The 12,262-nt window shown below is 43.5% G+C and overlaps 2 protein-coding genes across 2 annotated transcripts; both read right to left on the reverse strand.

Annotated features, from left to right (window-relative positions):
* Positions 1-3,464: 3,464 nt before the first annotated feature.
* On the reverse strand, positions 3,465-8,226 carry LOC143905099 (rho GDP-dissociation inhibitor 1-like). The gene is made up of 4 exons (XM_077420249.1): positions 7,980-8,226; positions 6,436-6,624; positions 5,592-5,816; positions 3,465-5,401 (listed from the first exon to the last, which is right to left on the reverse strand). The coding sequence occupies exons 2-4, from the start codon at positions 6,620-6,622 to the stop codon at positions 5,202-5,204; spliced, it is 612 nt and encodes a 203-aa protein (XP_077276375.1). The 5' UTR covers positions 6,623-6,624; positions 7,980-8,226; the 3' UTR covers positions 3,465-5,201.
* Positions 8,227-8,380: 154 nt separating this feature from the next.
* LOC143905091 (dynein axonemal assembly factor 5-like) lies at positions 8,381-12,256 on the reverse strand. Its single transcript, XM_077420231.1, has 7 exons — positions 12,089-12,256; positions 11,312-12,020; positions 10,963-11,202; positions 10,690-10,885; positions 10,246-10,552; positions 9,140-10,124; positions 8,381-8,980 (listed from the first exon to the last, which is right to left on the reverse strand). Exons 1-7 carry the CDS (start codon positions 12,137-12,139, stop codon positions 8,844-8,846), a joined length of 2,625 nt encoding a protein of 874 aa, XP_077276357.1. The 5' UTR covers positions 12,140-12,256; the 3' UTR covers positions 8,381-8,843.
* Between the last annotated feature and the right edge of the window lie 6 nt (positions 12,257-12,262).

Consider the following 12,262-nt stretch of genomic DNA (forward strand, 5'->3'; position numbering starts at 1 on the left):
GAACTATGAGAAGCGTGAAGCATCTTTTATAAACCGCAAGCTAAAAACTGTGAATTATAAATTCCTGAAATATATATACAACCATGTAAGAAGAGAACGTCTCTCCGTTGACTTGTGCCAATTTCTATATAGCGATGCAGATTAGCTTCAATCTCGGTTGAAACTTACTTTTTTTTCTTTTTCTAATAATAAGCGAGTTAAACCGAGATTAAAGTCAATCTACGCGGCGAAATTCAAAACGAACGAAACTCATTCTATACGTGACGTCCATTTCTGCCAATGTGGACTAACTTTGATCTCGATTTAACTTACTTTTATTAGAAAAAGACAAAAGTAAGTTGAACCGAGATTAAAGTCTTGATCTTCATCGATGGATTTAGGACGGCACGAATTCGCGAGCCTATAGGTTTATCGAGGTTTTTCGTCAAGAAAATATCTCCGAGAGAAGGAGAAAGAGAGATCAATTCGCTAACTGAACTACGATCTCTCTTTACGACGCGTTTATACGATCCGCGCATGGAGCAACGCAGCTCCGTATAATAACCCGCGCATACCGTGAGTCGGGCGAGTGCATCGCGAAACACGCGCGCGCGATTCTCGACTCGAAACCGCGTCGTCGTCGCCGAAACTCGCCGACGACGTGCATCCTCGTCGACGTTTCGGCGGCTCGCGCGACTACCCGGAAATCTTATCTTGCGATCCGATCGGAGAGAATCGCGAGAATCGCGCGCTCAATTTACGAAAGACGCGCCGCGGACAATGCCGCGCCGGTTCAGCGACGGCGACTCTCCGCTCGCAACGCCCGAATTCCCGCTGACCGGCCGAATGCGACGTTTCACGTTGCATTTTGTGCAACGAAATTTTAAATCGAGGGCAGCGAGACGCCGCGTCGAGCGGTAACAAAGAGCGTCTTTTATGCTCGGCGCGGTTCGAGGCTCTCTTTAGAATTCGCTTATCTCAACGTGTGGCGTTTCGACGGAAACGAATATCTTGCCGCGGTTCGTACATTGTTCGCGATCGCGTCGACGACATTCGTGACGACGAGAAGCCAATAACGCCGAAACCTAATGACATTAGCTTTCGGGGAACAGCTGTCGTTAGCGGGCCTCCCGCCGCGATCCCCGTCGTATTACGATAAATCATCATCGTTTGCTAAGCGAAAGATACAATAGATAAATTCACGCAGATGTGTCTATTGTTAGGCACGAAAGATCCGGCTCAACCGCGTGTATATTGGCACATTTTCTATTTACTTGATTGTTATCATAACGGTCGTGTCACGCGTTCGTTATGATAAATCTTTATCTCACCGCGTACACTGTTAAATATTGAAGGAGATGAAATTTAAGTACCTCGATTTAAATAACATTTTGTTATTTTTAACTATCACATTGAACTAATACGTGTAATGATATTTATATGAAAACGTATTAATATAAATATAATTTAAAATATTTTATAAGTAAATATAAAAATAGATATATATTAATTATATGCAAAAAATTACAATCATATACAAAATTTTATTACAATTAAATATTTTAATATGTATTGAGAGAGAGAAATTTATTGTTTCAACACAAAACGGTATTATATTTCACGTCTATTGGTTTAGCTAAATTAACGACATATTGAGTAGAAATGATAAAAAATGACCCAAATTGAGTATAATTTGACACTACGAATTTAACAGTGTAGCGTACGCCGATGGCTACGTTAACGTTATGGTGGTCTCCGATCGAATATGCGCGCAGGACGCCACACCCTGCGCGAGTCCTTCGATTTTCCCGATGCCCTCGAAATCCCGGAAAGGTTTAATGTGTCTTCCCTTTCCTTCCTATCCCCGAACGGCACTCGTACTAATTGTAGCCCTATCTTATGTTCAAGATTGTCCCGAGCCTGGTCCTTGGGCTCTAAGATTTCATTCAGTCGATAAAAACCATGCAACATTTCGAGACAATCTTGAAAAATGAGATCGGGCTAAAACTCCAACTCTAATCGCATTAATTAACATACCCCGAATCCTTACGCAACAATAAAACAGTGTAATATATAAATTATTATATTGTTAGAAAGATCCGGCGAAGAGGGAGAAGACGGAATAAAATATCGTTACATAAATTAAGACGTGAAAAGAATTCGAGCCGCAGATGCGATAAATAAATAGACAAGAAATTAATACTAAATTAAATTAATGAATAACAAGATCTTGATATTCTTGATTAAAATGAACTTGAGATTACATCAAATTCGTCATTCGTTTTGGAAGGTAGCGAGTGAGCTCTTAACAAGGACACTGTCTGATCGTATTCGCGCAGGATGTATCCGGGAAAGCGAGAGGATCACCTCGATCACCTCCAAACATCCGCCGCTCGTACATACATCTTTTGCGTGCGCGGAACACGGCATGCAAAAACGGCGTACTCGTTACGAGAGATAAACAAAGAGAGAGAGAGAGAGGGAAGGGCGCAGATTGATTTTTCACTTTCCGCGGATCCTCCACAGCTGCGCGCCGTTCGTCGTGTCGTTTCGCGACGTTCTTCGGCGCGCAAACGCCGTGCACGCATCGCCCGATGGGTGCGAGAACGCGTTGGCTTGAGAGTTCGCTGACCGGCAGAGAGAATGCACGCTCGCGCGTGAGTGAGTGAGAGAGAGAGAGAGAGAGAGAGAGAGAGAGAGAGAGAGAGAGAGAGAGAGAGAGAAGCGACGGAGAGTAGACCGTGACCGTGGCCGAGTTGTCGCGGTCGCAATAGACATCGCCGGCGGCGACGAATACCCATTGCGAATCCATGTACGATTTCAGGCGGGTGTAAACATCTCGGGAAAGCGAATCCGAATGAACGAGATCGGTATCTGCAGCTATACGTTTACGAGATAAACATATATACAAATATGCTCGAACGAGACATTTAAATTACAAAGCGAGATACCGCGGCGAGAACACACGGAGTCTGGTCTCGCTTCCCTGAAACACACAGCGAGACATTAAGTTTCCTTTAGCTTATTATTATTATTTTTTTAAATATATTTCGTCAGACCCCGATTTCGCAAGCATGTCCTCGATTCTTCAGCATTTTATTGCAAAATACAGGTGGCATGGAACGAACTGTGTAAATCTAATCCACGTAAAACGCGATATGTACGATATCGACAATCCCAATTTGCTCTAAGAGATATTTATAGAAGACCCGAGGACGTCGCATCGAGTATCGATCGGTTATATATATATATATATATATATATATATATATATATATATATATAACTCCTAAAAATAAAACATATTTTCATACGAAGATACGTGTCTCGTTTCGAACAAATCACGTTTAATTTTTGTATCGCGGGTTTGACGATCGTTCGATTTTTCCAAAAATTCTCAACGGTATGATTCGGCGAGAGAAGAAAAAAAGCCGCGTGTAAAACTACGAGCGGAACATCGACAGGCAAACAGAGGCGAGGGGGAGTATTGACATAACTTGTATATTTTGCTATACAATCATCGCATTCGCCGCGTACATACAATAATAGGTATATTGCGCTATATAATAACAAATGAATACACATGGTATACAAAGCACGATGAAGTACACACAAATCTCAAGTTCAATTAATCCCAGGCATCTCCAAGACGCGTACTCTTTCTCTCTCTCTCTCTTCATTTACGAGGTACGAATGCATTAAAAAAAAAAAAGGAAAGCGGTGAAGGAAAGCTGGGGGTGATATAAGACACTATCGTGAGGGCACAATCGGAACGCGACTATGGTCACGCGTAAATGGAAAAAATATGACGACTTGAAATCTGAATGGGAAAAGAAAATCCGAGACGGCTCGATTTTATCTAGGCGTATATCGATATACTTTGCGTCCCACTTTCTCCAATGAGGTAACTATTCTCGATCTATTTGTTTCTCTCGCGAAGCTCGTAACAAAGGTACAAAACGTTTATTCTAATATATTCTTCTTTTCACGTCGTCGCTCGATTATTATACAAATGCACGGCAATGCCTAGCCTATACGATCGACCGTTGCGTGACTATCGAAAAAACACCACACACTCTAACACTGTATGGCCGTACGTTATACACACTTTTTTGTTTTGTTTTTTTTTATACACGGATCAGCTGACGATGTGACGTGCGCGTTTCTGGGATGATTAGGGTTATCTCAACAATTCTAATTGCATTGCGAGATTAACACATTCGCTACGATATACTCTCCGCGAAGAAACATGGTTGTCGGAACTTTCAATACGCGAAACACACATGTAGGATTTACATCGTTATCCGATAAGAATCTCTGTGAAAACTGGAAGAGGTGCGTTGTTTCACGAGAAATCTAGTTAGAATCTATTTCGCTTGCGAGAGTAATTACTGTAATTAAAATATACATTATGATATACGCAGTTTGTGTAAAATCTTTCAGAGCGCGAAAGTTATTGCATTTTTACAAATATCTCAATATCTGTGGAAGTAAAGAACAGAAGCGTTATAGCTTTTCTTTGTAACCCCTCTCACCAGTTTTTTTTTTAAATAGTAGATAGAGCATATATAATTTTATGCACTGTAGAAAGTGACAAATATGTGATAAACGTACAAAATATTTGAGCAGAGTCTGATTGCCCTCCGAAAACCATGTTGTACAAATATCTAAATACTTTATAGAGCACTGTTTACTTTTAATAAGTAATTATATATATATATATATATATATAATAGATCAACGCTGTTGGCTGTAACGTTCACTGTAAATTTCACTCGCTATACGCATCTAAATTGTCCGGGAATACCGGTTTGTCACATCATGTGTCGCTTAAATCATTTTACTACTGCCGTCTGCTTGTACTGATTAAAATATGGTGTGTTGTATATATATATGTAGGTGTGTGTGTGTGTGTATGTGTGTGTGTGTGTACTTCGTAATTCTCGAATACTATTTCTATAATCGAATATCTAATCAATTACGAAGAAAACTTAATAAATACCGATTATATTCTCTTTCTCCTTTATTACGTAAAATATGTATAAGCACGTGTTATGGCAACGCGTGTCGACCATAACTAAAGGATATTAAAAATCATCCATCCAACTCTGTGTTTTGGCATTTTACGTCCTTAATCATTACTCGCGAAGTGTAGTAAGGCTAGGAATTGTAAATTATCGTCTCTCCGATTTCCGTGTTCTAAATGGAGCTCTGGACAACCTTTAGTCTTTCCAATCCTTCTTGATCTCGAACGCCCACTCCCACTTGAGGTGCTCGTGCTTGTCGTCGTCTGTGAAGAGAGAACTGACGCTGTAAGAGCCCCGCGCGACGACGCCGGCCGGTGCATCCTCAGCTGGAGTGGTGTAGGACTGTATTTCTGTTTTAGGAGGATACGAGCCTACCATATGCGTCATTTTGTCAACTGCAACGAAAAATCATAGATATAAAGCCCTGTCATACTCTACACGGTCGAACTATTGGCTATTCCATTTACCCGTAACTCCTAATTTGCATTAGAAGCGTTAACACACAAGAAATCGAATTTATTATAATTGATCGCGAGTTACGTCGTTACGTCAGACACGGAACAGCGAGAAGTAAAGAGTACGTACCAGGTACGCCAAGGCGATAAGTTTTTTGTACGTATTTTAATCCATGCACGATCTCCCGTTGCACAATAAAGTCGATCCTGATTCTATAGCTCACGCCTTCCTTGATGATAAACGTCTGTTTCTTCAGCTGTGATAAATCGCCGGTCAAGTCCAGCTCCATGTCCGGCCGATCGGCGACGCATAGCGCCAATTTCTTCACTATTACCTTTCTAGGATCGTTAGGATCTACGAGAATCGTGTAATTATTTAAAATGTCACGTCACTCCTACTGTATATTGCAGAGAGAGCCAATTATCTTTTTTCTACATTTTGAATAGAATTGCCGTATGAAAATTTTTCAATGACACATAAATGGAAAGGAAAAATAGATTTTCTTTAATGTTATGAAAAATAAATCTATATATATATATATCTGAACCTTAGAGATAAAGAATTGTATCTCCAATTTTATCAAAATGGAGAGAGTTAATTTACTTTTTCCAATATATCAGGAGCTCAAATTGTATAATGCTAAAAAATCTTATGTTTACCATTATTACTAAGATAGAATGTTTAGAAAAAGTCGTATTGGAAATTTTCACAAAAATAATAAACTTTAAATTCTGTTTTCTCCAAATTTACAATAATAGAGATACAATTCTTTACAATTCTTTACCTCGAAGGTACAGATATGTGTACATATATAAATTATACAGGATTCTTATGGATTTTTACAATCCATTTGGATAAAATTTGCGAGAAAAATTGTGGAGTCAAATTTTCGCGAAACTAGAAAATTACACCCAGTAACGACGATAGATGCAAACAAATTTTACGCTTTAAGTTTATGAAAGTGAATGCCCACCTACTACGATACCGCCGGACTTAGCTTCCCCGAGAAGCGTCTCCTTATACTTGCGCAGACTCTCGTCCTCCTTGTCCGCCTCCAGGATCTGCTCGATGGACTTCTCCGGCGGAGGCTTGTAACTGGACTCCACGTCCGGCTCCTCGGCGTCCAACGCATCTGCATGATCACCCGTAGGGTCAGACATCGCTACACGTTCAAACCAGGAAAGATATATATGTAAAAAGACTTGCGAAGAAAGAGAGACAGAGGGAGGAAAGGGTGAGGGGACGCGTGTTATCGCGCGAACGCGGAATCTGCTATCCGCTCTGTGGAAACTCCGAGGATTCGGCAACGGCGGCACGTCTCGTGACGGATCGCGACGGAACAGCGAGGCTGAGCGGGGCGGAAAAGCGCGCGCGTATCACATCTCACATCGCGTATATCGGCAGAATATTTATAGAAAGTTCCGAGGGAGGTGAGAGTGTGTGAGAGAGAGAGAGAGAGAGAAAGAAATCGATCGGACGGCCGCGCGTAATGACAGAAACCAGCGGAAGATCCTTCAATCTGCCGCCTGCACCTTTTGCACCTCGGAACGAGACGGGTGTACGCTCGCGGAGCAAGAGGACGTCTGTGCCGATCTACACTTTCATGCACTTGAAATAAAGTGGATAATGGATGCACAATCGGACATAAAAAAAGAGATTAAAGAAAAAAAGGGGGAGGTCCTCGCAGCTGCAGCGTGTCGCACTTTTTGACGTTTGAAATGAAATAGAAAAGGAAAATCGATAAAAATCGAACGAATCTCACACTTTCTGCACCTCCCTACTTTTCTCCGTGAACCTCGAGATTTGTTCCTCGTTAGTTGCGCTACGTTACACCTTCCACATTTTTAAATAAAATAGATATGTAATAACGCGTGAGAGAGAGGGAGAAGAGAAGAGTAAAAAAAAAAAAATAGCACAAGTTCGATCGCGAGGGGAACGAAGAACGTTGTACTCGCTTCGTCCCGAATACGGAAGGTGCAGCTAAGGTGCAGATAATGAAAGCGCATCCGGAGTAAAGCGATTAGCCGAGAAGTTCCTTTTTTGTTATGCTCTCTCTTACTTTCTCCCTTCCTCTCTCTCTCATCTTTCTTTTCACGCTTCTCGCCCGATTCGCGAACGAAAACTCGCGCGAGGCCGCCCGAGGCGTCGAGAAGAGCGCTCGTCGCTCCCTGGCGTGTAATCCGAGCCTCGGGGCTCCGAGACTCCAAAATGTTCCAAAACCGGTTCCGACACCTCGCTCGATTCGGGAGCGAATTATTTCATGTCTTTTCCTCTTTTCCCGTCTCGGGGCCATCGCGGAAGACGCGATATACGGCGCGGCTGAAAGACGACAGCTCCGAGAAACGGGAAGCCCGTCGAAGTCGGAACTCGGAGAGGAGCACGCACTTTTTCTCTCTCTCTCCCTCCCTCCGGGAGACGGACTCCCGCTGGACAAACTCCGGCCGGAGAGGAGGACGCCGAGACGACGGTGGATCTCTCTACGCCCCAGGTGTCTCGGCACTGACCGCGAACACTTACCGTCGGCTCCCTTTGACTCGGCTCGTGACAGGCGGTTTTTACGACAGTACGACCGGCCCTCGCGTCTCGCGGGAATCCGCACCGGATTATCGGCAGACGGCACTGACGGCACGGCAGATTGTTAATCCGCCCCTCCGTCTCGCGCTTCGCCGAGCGGAAGACACGGGCAACATGGCGGCGCGCACGGAAGGGCGGGTAGCGGGTACTTCCTGCGGCCGCGTGCCGCGTGAAGTAAGGCGCGTAGCGCGTTCGGATGAAGGTTACGTCGCGCGAGCCTCTTCGCGGACGCGTCTCCGCGTATCCAGCTGTCCATGGGAAAGATCGCCGTTATTTGCGGCCCGAGATCTTTCACGCGGAGATCGCGTTTACCGCATGATGATGAATCCATTTTTTTTTCCCCCAAGTCGAGAACGCGATATCGATTCTCGTGCCGGCAATATGGCGCTAAACTTTTGACTTGCGCTACCTGGTAAAATTGGTCCGGCGACCTTTCTCTTTCCAGGTTCATTTCCCAGATTTATTTTAACTGTCCTATTTCCGAACTATCGAATCTTGTACGAATTTGATATGAATAAAAGCTCACTTTCAGTTATATATCTTGTATAAGTTGAAGATAAATCCTACACAGAAAATTGACAGAGAAAGAAAAGAGTTTAATTATTTCCGACTTGCCGTACCAAAGTGGGACCAAACGTCTTACGGCGTCATATTTATTATTGTTGTATTTAAGAGAGTCGATGCTTTTAACTGGTTCAACATGTATGATAAAAAAAAACTCGTACCTCTCGTAAAAATATACACCTAACTTATATCTGTTAAAAGACAAACGATTCTATCGGGTTACAGAACTGTCGGCTTGAGAATTCAATCTTGTTTGAATATACCCTGGCAATATTCCAAGAGCGCGTCTACTCCCGCTTTGTTCCTGAAATTCGGCCGGCAGCCGTGCAGCTTTTGATGCAGCAGCTCGGGATAGATCCTCGCGACGCGCTTTAATGCGTCTGAAAAAAAAAGAAAATAATATTAAAACTGTACTAAAAAAAAACCGCACTGATATCAAAGTATATTAAAGAGTCGCGTTACATCGATTAATTAATTAAAAATTATGACTCGAATTATCGTTGAAAAGGCTGAAAGGACGAAAAGCTATTGACCATTACCCAACATTATCTCTTGGAAGCAAGGCTCCGGATCGTCCAGGTGAATAATCATCGTCGTATACAGGGCATCGACGTGACACCTGCTGACGACAGTGTCGTAATCTTCTGACGCGACGCTCCACACGTCCACGAGTGCCTCCACCGCGGCGTAGCGAACGTCGTCGCAGCCGTCGTCGAGTCTCTTCAGGATCACCGGATACGTGCGATGGATATGCGCGTCGTTCAGACAGGACAGCCTCTGTCCAATCGTCACTAACAAACAAATGGCACGCATGGAGTACAGCCGAGTCTTCTTCGCCTTATCGTCCACCAGGCTGACCAGTACGGGCACGATCTCGTCGAAGATGGACGGGAACTGCTCCGCCGTGATGGACGCTCTAGATTTCTCGTTTTTCTCGTTCGCGGATAACTCCGCTTCGTTAATTTCATCTTTCTCGTCGGGATTAATTATCTTGTTCTGTAGAACGGCGCAGAGGCAGCAAACGGCGGCCGTGCGAATAGCCTCGGCTGCTCTGCCAGCGGCCCAAATGAGCCCGGGCACGATCGATCGCTCGACAATCGTGCTCACGAATCTATGCGGATCCTCGATATGACGATGTAAATTCTGATTGTTCAGAAAGTACTCCGAAAGCAGAATAAAGTGTCGCAGCTTCAGCTCGGGATCGGCGTCCTTGCTCGTGGTTTTCTCGAAGATCGGTAACGTAAGGTCCATATTACGCGACATGGCGACTCCAGCGCGGCTTAGACAAGCGCAGAAAATTTGCGATTCCGCGCTGTAAACCGTCCACGATGAGCAATCATCGCTAATCGACATTATCAGCGGTCTCGCGTGATTGTAGAAAAGTTCCTCGATGTCTTTTAGCGAGTTTATACCGACGAGTACCTCCAAGAGTCTGTCTGCTTCCTCACGAATGGAAGGCTCCGCGCTCATCGCGTACGTGGTGAATATTACGGTGAATAAAGCTTGCGTAACTGCCACGCAGTCCTGTGCATTACAATACGCTGTTAGATCTAAGAATTAAGTCAATGAAGAACAAAGTTTTTGATTAAATGCGAATAAATGTAATAAATGTGCGTATAATGAGGAAAGAATCATATATTCGGACCTCTTTGCAAACTACGAGAAGGGAATTACAGCAGGACAGTATCTGCCGTTGATAGTTGCTCTTTTTACTCTGACAGATATCCGGCTGTTGCAAGAAGTTCGCAATCTCGTTCAGCTGTTGCGACAGAGCCCTCCGTTCGCTACCGCTAATAATCGCCGCGAAGACACGCAAGTGTCCGGTTGTCGGAGACTCGTCCAGAGTGGGAAGCACCAAGTGGCAGTAGATCTTGGGTTGCACGAAGTAGCCCAGATATCGCGCCGCAGTTTCCACGCAACCGATGACCCTCTTATCCTCGTCATTGCAAGCGCTGTAATTAGATTTTTTCACAAGTGAACAATTTTTGTCAATAAGAATCTTGATAAAAGTAAAATGATTTTGGTAAGAGATAATCTACCTCTGAATTTTCTATCTAATTTCCAGGGAGTAATGAAAAGTAAGTCTTACCGATACATAGGCGGCAGGAGCTTTTCAATATGTTGCGTAACGTTCTCCTCGACATTCAATATCAGTACACAGAGTAATTGCGCGGAACGCACACGTATATCTGGCAACCAATCTCCAAGTTCGGCGCTGATACCGCTAATGAGCTTGCATAAATTTTGCTGCGCGATCACGCGACATCCCAAGTTCGGCCTGGAAACTAGAAATGACGATCTTACGTAGCTTGACTTTCAATATGACGCGTAGACTGTCCGTAACTATTTAAAAATAACTTACCCTCTAGAGGATAATGCTCCGGGTCTTCCGCGAGAAAGTCCATCTTATCCTTCAACTTCTCGTCGTTTTCGTTTTCCTCCATATACAATTTTCCCGCAGCGTCCCACATATCTGCCGCTTTCGCACGTATCTCCGCAAGTTCGTCGTGCAACCCCGTCATGATCAGGGGAAGAAGTCTGTGCCACCAGCCGTATCTGTCAGGTAGCTGTACCAACCAACGGCCGGAGACTTCAATTACAGCTTTAAAAAGTTCAATACAATTATATCTACAGATTCGATATAACTATACAAAATCAAGTAAAAGAATTGAAGATAAAAATTGCAAAATATTTATTTGAGAGAAACGTACCTTCCCTGACAATCCCACTTTGGTCAAAGAGCCTCTGTGCCAAAGGAGTCGCCACTTCTTCCATCGACTTGCTATTTCCATACTGAATCGCATCGCCTATCGCTTCAACCGCGGCGAGCCGAACTCTGTAGTGTTGATGCGTAAAATTGCCCAGAATAGGTTTTATTAAATACTCCGATTGCGAATAGAAATGTCTCGATAAAGTCTTTGCGTAGTCGGATATACATCTGCAGCTCTCCTTCTTTACATTCGGATAATTATCCGTGACGGTGCGTGCCAATATTCCTGTCACGTCCTGAATATACGGCACCAACAAATCCTTGTACTTCAGAATTATCAGTCGTAAAAGAGAGACGCATTTCAGTCGCACTTCTTCCGACGGTTCGATCAGTTCCCGCATGCCCAGTCGTCTTGACATTATCGGTAAAATGTAGATTATGTGCTTGTCGTCGGGCGGCAGAGCTTCCAGAAATATTGTCAGTATCCCTACAGTTAGATCTCGGCACGTCTCCGTACTATCGTTCATGATTCTAACTAGAAATCTGTGTACACTTTCCCATATTTTAACTAGATCGTCCGGCCTCCCCGATATTTCCTCCCGAGATGTGTTTTTCAATATTTCCTCTAACGCCTGTCTGCGACGATTCTTCTCGTCCGCTTGCAACGAAACGACAATCTTACTTAATTCGAGATCCAAAGCCATATTTATCTGAAATGGATTTCTTTCTTAGAATCAAGATAATAAATATCATAAGAGTACAAATTCTTTATACGAACTTTGGAATACAGAGGAAAATATATCGATTTAAACACTGTATGTGTCTCCATGACAACACACTCTCGCGGATTGATCTTCCCTATATAATCTGCGGTCTCTTTTGACGAAATCGTCGCCGTTATAAATTTTCACGTTTTCCGTAAATACCCGTTTTTCTTATTTAATATAACTAA

This window comes from Temnothorax americanus, unplaced genomic scaffold, assembly GCF_048541705.1.
Source record: "Temnothorax americanus isolate GAGA-0224 unplaced genomic scaffold, ASM4854170v1 Scaffold6, whole genome shotgun sequence".
NCBI classification, from domain to species: domain Eukaryota; kingdom Metazoa; phylum Arthropoda; class Insecta; order Hymenoptera; family Formicidae; genus Temnothorax; species Temnothorax americanus.

Excerpts from the sequence above, each read along its gene's own strand:
- LOC143905099 (XM_077420249.1), bottom strand. The coding sequence starts at position 6,622 with ATGTCTGACCCTACGGGTGATCATGCAGATGCGTTGGACGCCGAGGAG. Across the intron at positions 5,817-6,435 it reads GTCCGGCGGTATCGTAGTAG|ATCCTAACGATCCTAGAAAG; the intron begins GTGGGCATTCAC and ends CGATTCTCGTAG. Across the intron at positions 5,402-5,591 it reads TTATCGCCTTGGCGTACCTG|TTGACAAAATGACGCATATG; the intron begins GTACGTACTCTT and ends TTTTCGTTGCAG.
- LOC143905091 (XM_077420231.1), bottom strand. The coding sequence starts at position 12,139 with ATGGAGACACATACAGTGTTTAAATCGATATATTTTCCTCTGTATTCC. Across the intron at positions 12,021-12,088 it reads ATTTTCCTCTGTATTCCAAA|ATAAATATGGCTTTGGATCT; the intron begins GTTCGTATAAAG and ends AATCCATTTCAG. Across the intron at positions 10,553-10,689 it reads CTCCTGCCGCCTATGTATCG|CGCTTGCAATGACGAGGATA; the intron begins GTAAGACTTACT and ends ATCTAATTACAG.